General features: G+C 40.1%; 1 protein-coding gene across 12 annotated transcripts in view; it reads left to right on the plus strand.

The window, feature by feature from the left end:
• Positions 1 to 18,638, plus strand: part of GLI3 (GLI family zinc finger 3) — a 217,767-nt gene that overhangs the window by 119,426 nt on the left and 79,703 nt on the right. For all 12 annotated transcript variants that reach the window (XM_048046387.2, XM_048046391.2, XM_066992190.1 and 9 more), the window contains one exon: positions 1,192 to 1,297. In XM_048046387.2, coding sequence (XP_047902344.2) covers positions 1,192 to 1,297 — 106 coding nt within the window. The remainder of the gene's footprint in view (positions 1 to 1,191; positions 1,298 to 18,638) is intronic.

The raw sequence follows: 18,638 nt of genomic DNA on the forward strand, positions 1-18,638 counted from the left end.
TTTTACTGCGAGTGCATAATTAAAGATTTTTTCTTTCTAGAAGCATTTTAGTAAATCCATGACATGACCTAACGTCTGTACTTGTTAGCTTTTAGTGTCGGATGAACACATGACTTCATCTCAAGTGGCAATCAGGTAATAATTGGGCAGGATCTGTTTGTTTTGTGCCTCTGGAGAGGCTCAGCACTTCTCGGGGAACTGTTTGAGTTTCGTGCACTTGGGATGCAGCCGGGAACGGCACGGACTGACCCGCAGCCATCGCGCACGCCGGTGGCAGAGGTGCTCGTCCAAAACCGGGAGGCGATTCTGCCGCAGGCGTGGTGGGGAGACATGGGGTGGGCTTGTGCTCGGCCCCTCCGTGTGAGCCCCAGCGGGAGGTGGGGGCGAGCAGGGGTGGCCCAGGCGCATTCCCCCTTTTGTCAGCCTGGTCGCTGAGGCTCTCCGGAAACAGTAGGGAATGGATTCGTGGCAGCTGCGAGCCCCATCCTTGGAGGGAACGGGGCAGGGGTGTAAGGCAGCTGAGGGTCTCCGGGTCTGCAGCCACAGGGACAAAGAAAGCACTCGTCCTTTTTAAGAGCGGTGCACGGAGTGAATCCCCTTGTCCTTAGGCTCATTCCTCCTGATGTGTCTGCCTGTCCGTGCGATGCAGTTAAGCATCTCCGGTACGGCATTTCTCAGTTGCGTGTCCCTCTTAACTTCGTTTTCTGATTTCCTCCAGATTGTCATTTCTCAGCAGGCTGCTTCAGTTTTTCTTTCCGTTGTAGGACTGTGCACATCTCTGAGGGTATACATTTTTATTGTATTGTGTTCTCTGCCTTCACTTTTCTTCCTGGGATATATTTTCTTGTTTTAATAAAAAATAAATCAGGAATGCTTATGAAAGGCTTGATGGTCCTTTTGATCTGACACTTCACATATGGGCGCATAATAATTTATTAAAGATTTCTTTATGTCCCTTTCCATTTAAGCTATAAAAAGAGAATAGTGAAATTAGTAAGTAGATATTCATGCAAATACAGTGGGCCAAACGCTCAGGCAGACCTGACTGACTGCAGCAGGAAAGCAGAATTCGACCTGTAAGTTTTAGAGCTGTTGGCACACATTTTAACTATCTTTTCTGTTTTGATCAATGTTATTTCTAAAGAGTCACCGGAGATACTCAGATCTGGGAACCTCGCTTGTTTTTTTCAGATCCGCCTCACCTCTTTCCAGCATTCCACCCTCCTGTGCCAATTGATGCAAGACATCATGAGGGACGCTACCATTATGAACCATCTCCCATTCCTCCTCTGCATGTGTGAGTATTCAGTATTTCCTCTTTGCTTCAGTTGACTGTGCTGCCTTGAAGAATGGGCAAGTATATGAATCTTTGCCATGCTTAAAACCATGCACCTGGAGCACTTTGCCAGTCTAGCCGAAGAGAGAGATGTACTTTTAGAAAGCATAGAGGGTATCTGTTTATGAAGCAGAACCAGGCTGGTAGCTGAGGAATTCCTGTTCTAGTAGGTGGCTGGCAAGTGTTACCTATATATTTTGCTGACATTTATTCTGTGTGCTGTCGTTCTATAAATACTAAATTAAAAAGTGCTGAACCCTGTGAAATACAGCCAGGCAAAACGTGTATTTTGTCTGGATTAGGCTTGGGATTCTTCATAGCTAAAATTCTCTCTTGTGCCAAAGGTTCTTTTTCCAGTGAATGCTATGAAGCATAATGAAATTTTTGGTAAATTTTCATAGTCCCTGTTGTGTGCACGCACAGGCAATCGGTTGATTGATGGGAATGTCACCCAAACAAAATGGCAAATGTGATAGAGCACATGGTTTACACAAAGATAAAAGAAATGAATACCGGTGATAACATGCATTAGAAAAGGGTGGTAGTGGTGAAATCCTGTAGAAATAAATATTATCTTATTCTATATGTGGAGACAGATATCAGCATTGTAGAATAAAACAGTTGTGTCCAGAAATCTGCTATATACCATTAAAAATGAAGCTGAAAAGCAAGGCTTAGTACTTTGCTAAAAGGCTTGATATATACATTTAATCATATCTACTAATCACCTCTCATACTGAGAAAATAAAAGAAGAAAAGCACAAGTAATACTTTGAAGAATAATGTGAGTTGTTTAGATGGCAGATTGCTTTGCTATGGCTATTAGTTACAGCTGTGTAATTACATATATGCAGAAGAAAAATGAAGTTGTTTTAAAACAAGTCCTCCTCTGTGAGCAGAATTAATTGATATTAACAATCCTAACTACATGCCCAAGTACACACACAATATTTTACTAACAGTTTTTTTGGATCAGTCTTCTATTACTGAATTGTAATTTTAGAGCAGATTTGCCTGGAGGTAAGTAATAAATCTGTGTTGCAGTCTTCTTGGGCATTAGAGGAAAAGTGGGTATTTATAGAAAGGGAGAGTGCAGAAACTTGTGATTTATTCCTGAGTTCCTCTGATGCATCAGTATCTACACTGCTGTCAAACACGTTATAAAGTATACTCAAATACACATTTAAATTTGCTGCTAAAAACGTTGTAAACTGAAGGAGGCAGGCTCATACAGTCATTACGGTCATCCTAGATTTTGCAGTGCATGTGAACATTCTGACTAGATGTTTCTTGCACTTTTTTTCCATTGTTTTCAAAGCAGAAGGAAATAACCTGTGGCTGGGAGCTCAGGAAAGGGTCCTGCTCCTTCTAAAGCTAATGGGAAATTTGTCTTTGTCTTCAATGTGAGCAAGACCACGGTAGGAAGCCCTAGGAAGCAATTCCTGCATTGTTGCAAACAAGCGTACCAGTTCCATGGCTTGCCAGAGCAAGGGCAGCAGGCCTGAGCCTGGTCAGCTGGTGAATTAGATCCAAAGTGGATCACTGACGTGTTTTAACTTACATTAGCAGAGGGACTTCTTCCAAAATCTGGGCACCAGATGCGAGCCTCCACTGAGGCTTCTGTATCCCATGCCCTATGGGGCCCTGTCTGGCCCTATGATGCACCCTCAGGCAGGGGCTTTTGTGTGGGTACATCGCCATCCCCTGCTTTGGGTGACGATGGGAAATTGGGAGTAGCATGTATACTGATAGAGTGCCAGGGTTCCTGTAAGAGCTCCTAAAGACGTTGCCTCCTTTGGAGTTCGGCGGTACTCCCCTCTGGCGCCACGCTTGGTTGCTGGAATCGGAGCAGTGAGTCATGCACACCCGGCGCCCCGGTACCCCTCTGGCCCTGCCTCAGAGCCGTGACTCAGCCGGGCCCTGCAGAGGCTTGTAAGAGACCAGGAGATCTTAACACAGTGCCGTATGGCTGCAGGCAGTTGCTTTAGAGACATGCTCTGATATAGGCCCAAGCTCTAAGCTGAAAATTTACTTGATATTGGCCATTTATTTTTCCATAAACTCCTGTCAATTCTTTTGCTCATTTAGTTTATGTCACCATTAAAATGATGAGCTGTAATAGATCCTTGGGCCATTATGATCAGTGTAATTAAATGTAAATTCAGAATTATGCAACTTAAAAAAAAAAAGTCTGTTGGACTCAAAGAGCTTCTTTGTAGGTTCTAAGGTTTCTCATGCTTTAGCGGGTTTCAGGAATATATTTTAATGTTTGTATGTGACAGACACCAACAGTTTTCTTGTGAGTTTTACAGACCCTGGTGTAAGTATCACTTAGGAATGTTAGATTTGGGATCTTTTGGAACAATTGTTTGGACTGCAGTCCTAATGCCATAGAAAGAAAGGAAGGAAGGAAAGGAAGGATGGAGGGAAGGAAGGAAAAAGAAAGGGGAAGAAAGAGGGAAATGGAAGGAAAGAAGGAAAGAAAAAGGAAGAAAGAAAAGAAAGAAAAGAAAAAAGAAAGAAAAAGAAAGAAAAAGAAAAAAAGAAAGAGAAAGAAAGAAAGAAAGAAAGGGGAAAGAGAAAGGGGAAAGAAAGAAAGGAAAGAAAGAAAAAGAAAGAAAGGGGAAAGAAAGGAAAGAGAGAAGAAAAGAAAGAAGAAAGAAAGAAAGAGAAAGAGAGAAGAGAGAAGGAAAGAAAGAAGGAAAGAAAGAAAGAAAGAAAGAACGAACAAGAGAAGCAGATATGAGAAGTTATTTGAGAATTCTGAGAGAAAATGGCTAGAACACCAGTGAGGATACATGTTTACCCGTAGTTTCATCAATGACTTCATTGCATGAGTGGTTTTTCTCCTTGGCTTCATAGCACCTTCAGATGTGGAAAAATAAAAAATATAAAAATAAAGCAAAAGAATTGGAATAATTCCAATTATCCAAGCTCCTAGAAATATGTTCCAGAACCTGTCAAGCCTTAGTGAAAATAGTTAAGAATAATACAAGTGCAGAAAAAATGTGGAGGGGGCCTTGACCACATGATATCTACAACATATGCACATAGTTTTGAACAGTGGCCAAATGAAAAAAAAAAAACAAGCGGAGGAATTTTTAAGGTGTTACAGGTCTCTTATGTACTTCCAGCTCTAAAGATATACACATATTTATATATATGATTTTTGTAGTTTAATTGCTGATGGGCAGAACTATATCCCAAATTTCACCCTGGAGCCAAATTTTGTAACTGAGTTATAAACCCCTAAAACAGGGGTTTATGTTTATGATGGAATTGCTGACAGATGCTTATGTATACTAGGTCTAGCAGGCATTGCTGTAATTATGCTATCATATCCTATCATTAAAGGTTTCAATTGAAAGAGGTTTATAAATTGCTCTTCTTCTTAGATAAACCACCCTACATTAAGGCATCAACGATATGGTGCAGAATTAAATTAAAATCTCATAAAATGAAATATGTTCTGTATTAGCTGTTTGACACTTAATTTGCCTCTGAATGAGTAGAGGAAATCACAAATTAACCTGCCTTTGTTTTTCCAACCATGGCTTATTAGGTGTTAGAACAACTGCAATTACAGACCAATAATAACCCCCAACCCTTATGAATATGTACTGAAATATGTCACTTTGTGTTACCAAAACCTGTTTGTTAGGACTGTTTAGTTATCCTGGAATTTCCAAAGTACATCCTCGGTTTATACTTCAGGGAAGACGTATGAAACTTCAGTTGTTCTTTAGTAGCAACACATGAACACTGTAATTGGATCCAGAGCATGTGTTTTCCTATTATTATTTTTTTTCGAATTCAAGGCATGAATCTTAGTTTTCAGGATATTTCCAGTAAACTGTAATTCAGTTTTACTACTTTTCATTGAACTAGCAAGATAAATTACTTGTTAAATATCATATGATTAAAACATACCAAAAGAAGCATGGCTTTAATAATCCCACTGCTTGTTTTGGTTTTCTTTGTTGTTGCTTTTGTCTAGCTCTTTCTTAATTTTCAAAATTGATTTCTGAAGTCAGGTACTAAAGCAGAAACTGAAGCTAAGCTCATTTTTAGTCCTTGACATTTGCCAGTCCATCCAATAGAGAGAGACCCCTTCTCCAAGTAGTGTCCAGTGATTCAAAATCATGCTGCTGCTGAGGGTATTTGAACATAAATTAATACTTTGAGCATGCTATTTTTTTATTTTTATTTTTTTACTCCTTAGGAGCCAAATCATAAATTTGCTGTTAGCTAGCTCTTAGTCATCTTATGTCTTTGTTGGAATGAGTCGTTAGCAGTGGGCAGAGGAGGAATAACAGCATCTAGACTATTTTTATGACAACACAAATGTAAATAGCTTTATAGTGCCACAATTATAAAAATTTGGCTTAGCCAGGATGAGAGTTTTATTAATTAGAAAGAGAAAGCTCCAAAGGCAAAGACAAACTTCTACTCACGGATTTAACTGCAGTGCTTTAAGAAGTTACTGTCTGTGGTCACTCATCTCAACAGCTTTAAGGCGCTGCGTTAATAGGTTTCTCCTGATCTGCTTATTACAGAGTTGGGTTGGATGGCCTTTACGGAGACCTGAGGTAGTATTTCCAGGTATCACTCATGTGGTTGTGAAGGAAGTCTGCCCCACAGAGGTGGGGCAGGGGACAATTGCAAAGTGGCAGTGTCTGGAATGGCTCCAGAGTGTCTGTGCATGTCCTCAGGGTGGTTAATGGGCATGTTGTAGGAGGCTAGTACAAAGTTAAAGTTTCAGGGCTGAACATACTACAGGAACCATGCGTGTTCTCAAACGTTCATCCATTTAGTCTTCATCTCTCTTTCTCTTGCCATCCCATTTTCTGTTAGCCCTGGGCTGTGAGTAAGGGAGCATGAGCAAGGAAATCCAAATGAAAGTAAGCCGATGTTACCCGCACGCTCATGGCCAGGGAAGTTTGCACTTGCAAGGAGGAAGCTGCAAGTTAAAGCTGCTGTCTTGTAACTTCCTTGAATCAGCAATACTCCAAGCTCCTTTTTTCTAGTTGCTGATTGAGGCTTGCAGGGATCCAAGTTTGGCAGTCACAAGCTCCAAAATTATGCACATGCAGATAATTATGCATGTGCCTAGCAGTAATCCCTTGAACAGATATTTTGAACTGCGTGAATGCACCGGCACTAAAACAAAGCATGTGTTCTGTTTGCAGTCAGCTTCAAGTTCATAAAAAGAGAGTCTGATTCCTGGATATGTTATTTCATATCTAATTTATACAGACATCAGTTACACAAGGGTGAAAAAGAAAGAAAAGTCAGGCCCAGGCACTTAGCTTTCATCACCCTCTGATTTTGCAGTACAATGGGGGATGTCCAAATATGAGAAGAGTAAAGTGTTGGCCTCGCAAACTGTCCTTGATTATGAGAGAAACTATTTGCCATAAGGTTCATAGGACATTTTCCCAACCTTATCACAGATATTTTGATTTTGTCCTTATACTTTCTTTCCTAAACTCTTACTTCTTTTAAAAATCTTAGTGTTTTAACCTCTTAAATCTTCTACCTGCCACTTTATCTCAGTGTACCTCTGAGCCAGAGACTTGACAAGGAGCTTCTCAGTTTGTTGGAGGATTCATTGATTCTCTGATAGTGGGAAGGAGAGCCCCAGCCAGCGTGAAAAACATCACTGGTTGAATTGGCTTTAATTTCTTTAAGACTTGGAAGAAGTTTTATGGTTTAGCCTGTAGCCATTGAAGAATAAAGGCTGGGAAGATCTTAGGACGTGAAAAGATGACTGTAGTTATAAGATTTCCAAAATCATCCATGGAAGCATTTTCTGTAAGCAAGGAGAAATCTTGAATAGGAAGCACCCCAAGAAACTTGTCCCTGGAAGTGGGGAAGGTGCAGCACCAACATAAGCAGTTAATAGCCAAGGACATTGTTACAGCAAGTATTTGAGAAGGGAGCACTATGGTCCAGTGTCTTGGTAAGCTTATTCGATTTTAGTTTATGCCATGGATATGCACATCGTAGGCTCTGTAGGCAACACACATGCCTCTTGGTGACAGAGCGGTGTGCTGATGGTAATTCATAGAAGTAAAATAGCTGGGTTGGATGCCCATGCATAATCATCAGGAGTTTTCATTCAGTGCCAGACCTTTTACAAATCGGGGAAGAGGAGGCCTGAGTCTAGACCAGAATTGTGCTCTCTCATGCAGTATGTAGTGTTGCATCATTTGAAATAGTGAATCAGTGTTCTGTTCAGCTGGTACTACTTGTTTAGTAATATTTACCATAAGACTTTCAGATCATAAATTCTCCTTTGCAAGCACACTTGCAGAGCAACTTCAGAAACAAACCGTGTTTTTAAAAAGTATTTGAAACTGGGGAAAATTTGGAAAACAAACGATTCTGTGTTTGGTGGCATATTCTGAATCGCAAAAAAATAAATGGATAGGTGCTACTGTTACATTTGTGATTCTGAAAGCTGGAATAAAAAAATGTGCGTGCATTATAACAGGGAAATATTTTTGAATGTAGCTGTTTTACACAAATTCTGTTACATTGATTTGGTTAGGTAAGCTCTAGTCTAAAGTTTCTGCACATTCTGTTGAAGTCTTTTAAATTTCTCCTGGGTTTGCTTCCTACTAGAAAAAAACAGAGAGTATTGAGAAAATAGTATCTTATTTAAAAGATCTTTTATGCTGGCAAATAAATTCTGGATAAATGAGGATTCACCACTAAAAATCATCCCCGTTTTTAGCGAGCACATTTACATGAAAGCCAACAGAATTGCCTCTAACTGCACCAGATTAAATTTGGTTCACATCATTCATCTGTTTCTGTTGCGGATAATACTTTGTGACATAATCATTTTCTCTGGAGTAGCTAATTGTAATGCCAAGGAACTACAGATTTATAAAGGAGAAACAATAGTGGCAGATAAATATTGCTTTAACAGAGAGTCTTTGTTCTTATACAGTGAGCTTGATTTCAGGATGGCTGGGGAAGTTATAGCAACTGAAATACGAGGAAAATTTTGGTGAGACTTTTAATGTAGAAGGAAAATTTAGACCTTGCAAAATGCAATGATTTCTTTTGTTAAAAATTGTTTTGTAGAAACTTTCCCCCAAATTTCTATTCATCTCTTATGTTAAGAAAAAAACGACAACAACAAAAAACATAAACACAGACCTCATCTTTTTCTTTCTACATGCCTTTTCCTGCTGTTATCACAAGCTCTCAGAGGCTGTCTGGTGCCCTGACAGCCACCCTATAAAGCCGCATGCACAAGTGGGGTTCACCTCGTATTCCTTCCTGCCTCACGGAGAGCCAAAGATGCTAGAGAAACAGCAGTCCCCAGACTTATGAGACAGGCATGCTTTCACCAGCGGGCTGCTGGCTGACCACCATTCACGATACAGTCACTTGGTAGCAACAACAGCTTGCAGGACAGATCCTGGCACAGTGCGAAGGGAGGAAAGAGAGAGGAGAGCCTTTGGTGGTCATTGTATTAAGTACACCTGAGAGGCCGGTTGACACAGGTTCGTCTGGGGGGACCTAAATCCAGTTAAAAGGGATTCTTAGAGTGGTTTGCATGGATTATGGTGCTGAAGAGAAACAGCTTCTAGTTTTATCAGCATTAAGGTATTACCACTGGGCAGCAGTGCCACTTGGCTGTTTTACCCCATCTGGGTTGTTAACAGCACTTAGACGAATTCCCGGCTGCCAGTGAGAAGTGGTTCCCTAAGGCAGGCTTTCAAACCAGCATAAATTAAGAGCTGATGGAAGCAAAATGAATGGCCACCAAAGTCATGCCTCAGGACACCTTCTCGCATGTAACATTTTGCTGTAGACTGAGGAATAACTAGGCATGGCTTCGAGCATTTGGGATGCTCCCTGTGTGCATGTATATGTACAAGTGTGCACATTTGTGTGCATGTGCGTGCACCCTCTTCGTGTAATAGGATGAGTGTCTTTTCTTGGATTTATTATCATGGACTTGGCCTGAGTTATTTTTTATTTTTACAGTTAAAACTAATGGAAGGATCTATTCAGAGTCTGAGAAAGATGGAAAATTAGAGGGAAAACATAAACAAAACAAGTAGGAAAAATATTCATGCACAAAACCACGGAGGATGCAAATCAGTGGGTCATTGTCTTAATTTATCATTTAACCAAAAAATGCATAGAATAGCTGCAATACCAGAGTTTTGCTACTTGAAATTTATATTACCTCATTCTGTTATCAGCTGCAAAGAATGCAAGCTCTAAATATAGTGCACATTCAGAGGCTCAGAGCCTGTGGTTTCTTGGACAAAATTCCTGTGTTCTTTGTGCTGTAGTCAGCAGTATTAGTCGAGTGAGCAGATATTGACTGTGGTATTCACGTGCAGTGAACCAGAAGCAAGCCAACTCTATAGAGGCTGCTGTCAAACTTGTTGCAGTGGCCTGTGAGGTACTGGACTGTGACAGACTCCTTTTTTTTCAGTACAATTCTTCCACTCATGTTAAATCTTGCTTCAAAGAGAACTAAAATGTTACAGTCTTAGCATTCTTTTTTCTTTCTCTTTTCTTGCTTTCTTTTTTTAAGTGTACTGGTGAGATTTCTGTGTTGTGAATTGGAAGTCCCTAAAGTGAGAGTAGGTATAAACTGGAAGAAATGCGAGCAATGAGTATGTCTGCAGCGTAGGAGCACAGAGCATCTTCATCGTACTCTCACACAGCCTTTCCCCAACTTGGGTTCTCTCCTCCCCCAACAAAGGCATCATGGCCTATAATCTTGGAGTATGGATTGAATTTAGTTCAGAATTTTTCACAAAAAAAAGACAAGGCAGAAGTTAAATACCACCTTACTTCTGGATTTGCCACCCTTCACTCAACCCAGTTTATTATTTGTATGCATGTATGTATCTATATTTGTTTGCAAATTTGTAACAAAAAACAGAACAACAGAAAGCTGTTGTTGATTGTGCTTCTGAGATATAGGAGACTAAACTAGCTACCCCTTGCATATTCTTTATTATATGATGCAAGAGTAAAAAAAAAATGACCTTAATTCTACCGGTAGGAATGTGCTCAATGGGTATTTTATCTGTGTGCCTCATGGTAGACTGGGCCAACATTTGTGGCTGATTTTATTGATTAATAGAGGAAGTGATTTAAAGAAAAATGTCATGCAGTTTGATTTTTGCTCTTAGGATAGTTTACATGACCAAAGAAGGACTTGGGACTTTCTTTTAGAAGATGCATTTCATTGAAGCTGGGGCGTATGTACTCGCTATTAAAAACTAGGCAAGAATTTGTTGCGTAGGCTCTTCAAGCATTGAAGCTCTAGGTCTGATCCTGCAGTAGGTTATGGCTGCATTTATAGTTAGTTGGCTTTGTAGGGATGTTGGTGAGTTTCTGGAGACCCCGCAAGCTTAGACACAGAGGCAAAACATCCTGAAGAAATGAGCCAGGAATACGTTCCTTCTCAAGGAATGAACTGACCTGTCTTCTCTTGAAAGCATTATTTATGGGGTGCTGTGACCAGTGGTGTTAAGGATCAACAGAAAATTAGGGAGTATTTCACATGAGAGAGAATTTCTAAACATATCAGATTTAAGTGGCTATCTCTTTAAAGATACACATCTTTCTGTCCTGTATCTCCTGCTGAAATTCAGCCTAGATTTATCATGGCTTTTTCTCTGGCCTGTGTAAGAAAAAACTGATGGTCTAGTCCAGTTTATAGAGGCCACCAACACAAATAGCCCCATTTAACAACATTGTAGACAGATTTGGTGGGGGAGGGCAGGAGCTGTATGACCAGGAGCAATCAGGTGTTCTCAGCTTCACTGTGGAAGATCACTATCAGCGTACATCATCAAGACAGTACCAGGAAAGCTTCCATAGCTGGTCTCTGCCTTGGTTTGCTGTACTCCTTCCATGGACATCGGGCTTTTCTAGGAACTATGTTTCTACTCCGGTGATTAGATTGAATTGCAAAGGTGCAGAGGTAGCAAATGTGTAGGTTGTCCTGCTGGTGCAGCTATGTCCCAGATTGGCCAATTTGTTCTTTTTGGGGTTTTCGTCTGCAGCCGTTGCTAGCTATTGTGTTTAGGGGATTAATAATGATTCCAGCACTTAGATACTGCATGCATGTCAAAGACTTCAAACCTAAACTTATTACTTCTCTAAAAATATGCTGCCAAAACATTCATTTGCTTTACACTTTTCCCCCTATAGCCCCAGTAGAAGTGGTGCTCCCACCCATTTGGGGATTTTGAGGTTGTTAAAAGATACAGCTTGGCTCAAGGAATGCTTTTTAAACTCCAGTTTTGCACACAAATAAAGCAAGAACTGCAGTGTGAAGTCTTTGTCCCTTGTTTCTTCTGACGGCTATGGTATTCCAGTCATTATACATTCAACATTTGTGAGAACCAACTTGTAGTGCAGATTATGTAGCATCACAATGGCTTTCAATGCCTGCAAGATCAAATAAAGAAACTGGCCCATGTAAGAGAAAACTTCTTAGCCTGACATGAGAACTGAGTATTTTCCCACTCTGATTTGGTTGCACCCCAGCCAGCCCCCACACCTGGACCTTTGGTACCAGAATGGAAAATACAGGAAGCAACTGTTGGCAGAATTTCTTTCTTCCCCTTTAAAACTTAGATTTTTCAGTGTTCACCTTTGCTATACATTGTGCTTCATATAGCTGTGAATTCTACTGCCCTCCTGGATGTTGGTGCTGATCTTTTGCTTGTCTGGTATTTGTGGTGGTGCTCGGAGGAAGAGAGAATGCTGTCACTTGGTTTTCTGATAAATGATCCTCACAGAGAGCTGAGAAGCAGCTGTGTGACTCCTTGACTTCCAGTCCTCGGTACAGCATACATGTGCACATGGTACTGCCACTGACATCCCCCCCCCCCGCCCCAAATTAGCTGCCACAGATTGATGTGGAGTGGGACGAGTCATGTCTGAAAATGCCCTCTGTATTTTATGCAGTCAGTAATTTCTATACATCCGTGTAATTGTTTTTGCTGCAGGTAGTACTGTTAGGTGAGAAATTCTAGCTGGTGCTCTATGTTCAGTAATAGTTGCCAGTCCTTGTGAATATCAATTTTGGGCTGTCTGGTAATGTTAGTACAGAAATGAGAAGCAAATCCAGCCACACCTCAACAGAAATGATTAATGCTGAACCTTCACATCACTGTTTCTGTTAGGGTTGTAGTCCTTTAAAGTTAGAATTTGTCAAATGTTCCCTTCACAAATGTTGGTAGCAATTGCATTATGAAAGACTTTCAGTCACCAAATTTGTCTTTTGTTATTGCCAGTTTGCTTTTGTTTTAAGCAGTTGAGATCTTATTTCAGCATGTATAATTAGAATTGAAGAAAAGCTTTCTTCCTTTCTCTTCCCCAAATCTCATTTTTGTGATGTTGTGGACATGACTTGTAATAGGAGCATGAAACGAAAGCTGAGGGGTTTGGTTTGCTTTATTTATTTATAGTTTGGAAAAAGAATGTTTCTTGCATCACAAAACAGACTTTGAAGGGGGTATTCATATGAGGTAACATGAGAGGCTTTTCAGGTATTTTAACGGGCTGAAGAATGCCTGCTTTCTGCTGTCTTAGCGGAAGGAGTTAAGGGAAGAAGAGAAGCCCAAATTCGCTGAAACAATAGTAAGCGTGACATTCTCAAGTGCTGGGCAGAGAGGGCTTATGGCAGCGAAGGAAATAAATGAGGAGAGAGGTACTTGTAAGTACTCTAAAAGCTTAGTTCTCTAAAAATTTCAAAACACTAAATTAGGGAAGTAATAACCCATTAGTTGAAAATGATGTTTTTAAGAGAGCAGAGTACTTGTGAAATTGAAGTATCAGTTGATTTCAAAGTCTAACGTTATTGTCACCAATCCCACCCATCACAAGTAAAACTTCCCAAGAATACCACAGGAGCGTTGGTGAGGCTGACACCAGGCTTGCCCTCTTCTTTCTGGTCAAGTGATCCCCTGGTGGATACAGGAATCTGGTCTTCAGACCGTCAGAGTGGATCCCAAGGAGCAATGAAGTCTTTCCTCAGAGGGTATCAGTGCACATGGGCAGGAGCAATGTTTGCATGCTGGCTGCATCCTGGTCCCATCTGTGAACAGCAAAAAGATAAATGAGGAGGAGTTGTAGAAAGCATTTCAACTCTCTTCTTAGCTCTGTACTGTTTGTATGTTCTTCTTTTCGTAGTCACGCATACATGTACATATGTGCGCCTTCTCTTCTGTACATAACAACTTCAAGGATATTTTTTAAAAGACCTTCAGGCATTTTCTGAGTGTTTTTGAACCACTGCACCATTCACCGGTGTATTTACTTGGATAGAGGTCTTCTTTGATGAGGTTTTTGTCATGTGCACCCACTGGAGTTTCAGTGTACTCAAGCATTAGAAAAGCCACTATTTGAGCGTCTTTGTTTTCTTTGTTGAGCTGTTTATTTTGCTTTCTTCCCACACAGTTTCCTGGCCTCGCTCTGACAACTGCTTTTCTGCATGAATTACATTCCTCGGGGCCTCAAGTCTCCTAATTCTTCCAGTCGATTTGATTCCTGCCTGTGTGATTAGTCCTCTGCTCCAGCACACAGTTGGTCTTTGCCAAGCAAACTGCTTGCTAAGTGCCTTTAACATGAAGACCTAACTACATTTTTTAACCTCATTAGTGCGTAGGGCACTGCTTCATTCTGGCTTAATAACGTGGCCACTATTGAATCATCACTTGCTCTAAAACAGGTTACAAAAAGGTTACCTAAGTTGTCTGGTTTTCTTTTCATATGACTGTGCTTTTGCTGGATAACAGTCGGTCTCTTTCAGCATATGTCCAGTTTTAGCTTGGAAGTCCCTCTTGGAAAGGTAACCCATCAGTTCTGTTCAGTTAGATTTGTGATGCTGAGAAATTTTGTCTTTGGATGTTCAAAAGATTCTTGGCACCTATTTGGAAACAGCAAATCTGATGCACCCTGTAAGAAAATGTGATTTGGGGAGAAAAGAAGAAGAGGCTTTTGGGGAGCTGATAAAATTCTTCTATTTGTTTCACCTTTGGAGTTACAAAGATCTCATCTTCACCAGTTTAAATGCAGACTTCTCACGACAAGGCTGGATTTACAGCCATGCAGCCGCAGTCTGAGTTGGTTCGCTTTGTCTCACAGGACCAATTTTTAGCTGAACGTATTGTCACTGAAATTTAGATTTCAGTTGCAATTGCCTGTAAACTTGAATGGAAAAGATATTCCAGGACTTAAAAATGTTGTAAATAGACTAAAAAAAGAAAAATTTCCTAAGAAGACAGCGTCACCAGGGAAGCGGGGAAAGAAAAGAGGCACTGGGTCACATGCCACTTGTGATAGTGCATTTGTGCAGTTGCATAGCACAGCCACTCAGAGGGTGAGACTTCATGATTAATGGTGTTTATTCTTGACAGAAGCCTCCTTTATTTATCTGCAATACAGTTTAGTGATTTTATCAGTCACCTGAATGAAAAATATTCAGTCATACCAATATTGCAGTGTAAATTGAGTAGAGTCACTTTTTATTATATCTTTCAGCCTTATCATCTGCACAGTAATTTTCTAGCAGGGGTTTGATATAGAAAGGCTGGATTTAGCTGTACTTGACACAAAGCCTCTTCAATTTCCCCTAAAAGTTCAGGCTACTCTTAGAAATGCGTATATATATATATATAAAACCCTCTTATCCAAGCAATTTCAGGATTTGAAAGAATAAAGATAAAATGCACAAACCTGGATGTGAGAAATGTTGTTAATGTGAAAACATCTAATAGCTCTGAAGCCACTGGTGAAACGCTCTGCAGTGTTTAAGCTTGTGGCTTACTGCAGTTCTTTTTGCATGGCTACATAGTCCGACTTTCTTCTAATCAATCATCATCCAACTCCAATCAGCATACAGGCAGAGCCTATCGCTCATCCTGGGTGTAATTTCAGAGTTGAAGACTATAATGGCCACATACAGCACATTAGTCACTGCGATAACAGCTAGTGGCACTCCTGAGGAAGGGGGAGGATGGGGGAGAGGGGGAATAAAATTCTTCTCATTCTCACAGTGCATTAGTGAAATAGGAGCAAATGTTAAACAAATGTTTATTCAATTAGCTGACTTAACAGCATTAAGTGTGAGAAAGCTTCTGACACTCCTTTGACCTGCTGTTTTGTGGGAGGAGAGGAAGGGGAAAGGGAAAGAAGAAAGGGGTAGCAGAACGCAGGCAGGATTTATATATATGCCCGCATGCTCCTGTGATGGTGCCTCTGTGGTTAAACACTTCAAGAGATGGCAGGTGCCCTGCCTGTAACCAGGAGGAAGCTAAAATTTGAATAGCAAGTGAGACCACCTCTAGAGCATCAAAAGCGAATCGTAGAGCATGGAAGTTTGCTGTAGGAATGCAGTTGGTAATTTCACTGTCCGATCTGTTATTAATAACAACAGATAATTAGTATGCTGTAGACCTTTTAGACTTTCTTCCTGCACTTTGTGCTACCACGTGAAAAAGGAATGGTATATTGGAGGCCCATGGCAGTCTCTCGTCTAATGTGTAGCAACACATTTTCTGAGCTTATCTGAATAACATTTGCTTGGAGTGTGAGGAGTCTGTTTTATATTTTCAGTCAAGAATTGTGCATCAAATGTAGCATTGATACATTATCCTTGATATATTAGTGGCCACAAGTCATTAGACTGGAACCAGCTGAAGACAGGGGAGGGAAAATGTACCAACACTGAAGCTGTGCTGTGCTATGTAGATACAGGATCTTATTCTATTTATGGTTCATAGAAGTCAGTGTGAGCTGAGTGAGCTAAAACAATTCCTTGGTAAGGCTCTACCAGAAACAAGCAATGGAAATCCCAGCTGGCCAAATCTGGCTAGCATTACTTTTATTGATTGTTTGCATTGCTGTAATGTCCAACAGCTCTGTGCAGGGTCAGCACTCTGTGGAGTGAGTGTTGTGCAAATACAAGGAGCTCGACGAAGACTTCACAGCCAATATGTTTTGGCAAATGAACTCTAGTGAGTCTTGATGTGTGTGAAAGCAGGTTAACAGTGAGATTATCATTATGTGAGGGTGAGAATATAAAGCCCAAGCTTGACTTGGAGAAACATTGAGAAGACAGGGTTTTATGTGCATTTTGAAAAAAATAAAAAACATAGTGCCTACATACACTTTTTAGGAACATACGAAAAGACTCCAAGCCAGCACTTGTGCAATGAAGAAATGAATATGCTCAGTGGCATCTGAAGTAGCAGTTGCTTACTGTACAGGTGTTAATTTAGGATGAAAGTCATCAGTGTTACAGCTTGACCTTATGTAAACAAAATGTTAAAAATATTAAGTAATTGAATGAATATACACTCTTTTTTATGGTATAAACATCTCTTGAGTGAGTCCATGAACTGTCCATGAACTGATGTTTGGGTTATTTATGAAGTATTGCAGGTAGCAGAGAAAGTAAGTAAAAAGCTGGATCTGCATTGAGGCAGTCCATCATTTGAAAATAAGGAATGCAGTCACTGACTAAGGATTTGGTGTGTTGATTAATGTAGCCAATTTTTAACTGTAACTGCATAATGTTAAGACTTCCCAAATAAGGAAAGGCGAACCAGAGTAATATGCTTTTGCTGTGGGTCATCAGCTGGTTGTCTTGCGTGATTTCCCGCACCACAAACATTGCTTGTGCAGTCACTTGTATCTTTTCCTGTGCAATAATACCTTTTAACTTTATGAGGGAGAAAAATTCTGATCTAACCCAAAGTTAGGTTGTTTGTATATTTTACGAGTTTGCATTCCAGAACTGCACCCATTTTGTAAGATGCTGTCCTTGCCACAGGGAGAAAATATTCATAGCATAGTGTCTATTGGTCTGACCTTGTAGACACCAAGCAATTCCTGAGCACTTTGCCACAGTTTTACATCTGGGCAAACAGCTGAAGAGCAAGTGAGCAAACTCGTCAAAGGTGGCAGAGTAGATAAGTGATGGAAAACAGAACAGGGCCTGTGTACTTCAAATCCTGGTCTAGTTGCTTTTATACGTAAGCTACATAGGCACCGATCCATTCGTGATTGATATGTACATGTATCTACTGAATGGAGGGTTACTATCACATGTATTTCTGTGACTTACTTCCTCATACTGACTATAGGGCCAGCATGAACCAAGGAGAAAAGGCAAGCTAAATATTGACCAGTGTTGGAACATGAAAAGCAGTATAGGAAATCAAGGTTCTCTCTCATATTAGGAGTTGCCATGTTGTCATTTTCCCTCCTCTTCCTTTCCACCATTAGGAAATTACAGTAAACAGTGCAGTTCTTTGTAGTATTTGGAGCTCTTTCACGTGAAGAGCACTCTGGCATTTCCATATATTCAATTAACTCTAATTCTTTAAACATTCTAAATCATTTGCTTAGCTGTCCTGATTTCGAGAATGCCATACAGCTAACAAATTCAGTTAGAAGTGCAAGGAGAAAAGGAGCCGTGGAATTGCATTTTAAAAATAGGCAGTGCTGTCCTCACTGTCCTTGTATTGAAGTCAGTGGAAGGTTTTCTGGTGGCTGTCAGGGCAGCAGAATTAGGTCAGCACTTTGTGCTTATGAAAAGTATATTCACAATCACTTCAGGATTTTATTAATGAAATCAGTGGACAGTTTCTCATTGATTCAGGTTTATATAGTATTGAACCCTACAATAACAACTAAAGATTTTGAGAAACAGAATGATTGTTTGACTCATGATTTTCCCATATCATTTTGGTGTACAATTAGTTGCATGAGTCTGATTTATCAAGGACCTACAACCATGAATATACTTGTAACAGTGAGGAGTAATTTGATCATTTGGGCTAATCACAACTATTAGAATTGTTCTCACTTGTATTTTCAGGGTCAAGCCTTACTATCTTAGAACTCAGCTTTCTTAATATGACAAGTTTTTACTAGCCAGTTTGACTGCTGGTGCAAAATGGTCAGTCTGTACAAATAGTTATCGTATTAAACATGCATAATCATTTAACATGGGAAGTATTACCAAAGGGATTTAGCTATGTGCTTTAAAATAGGACTATTTACCTAGCAAGAAAAGTACTTATTGCTATTTCATCTTCCAGGGTCTACTAGAGATAAAAGTGTTAACGTTTTGGGGGCATCCATCAGAAGATTATTTGAGATTAAAAAAAAAAAAAGGTAAAAAAGAAAAGGATCATAGACAGTTTAATGAGTTCAACATTTTTCAATTCTTCAAGCAGGACTGAATTGAACAGATATCAGAGAAACAGCATGGATATCATTGGTATGAGAGTTA

The sequence above is a fragment of the Anser cygnoides genome, chromosome 2, assembly GCF_040182565.1.
Source record: "Anser cygnoides isolate HZ-2024a breed goose chromosome 2, Taihu_goose_T2T_genome, whole genome shotgun sequence".
NCBI classification, from domain to species: Eukaryota; Metazoa; Chordata; class Aves; order Anseriformes; family Anatidae; genus Anser; species Anser cygnoides.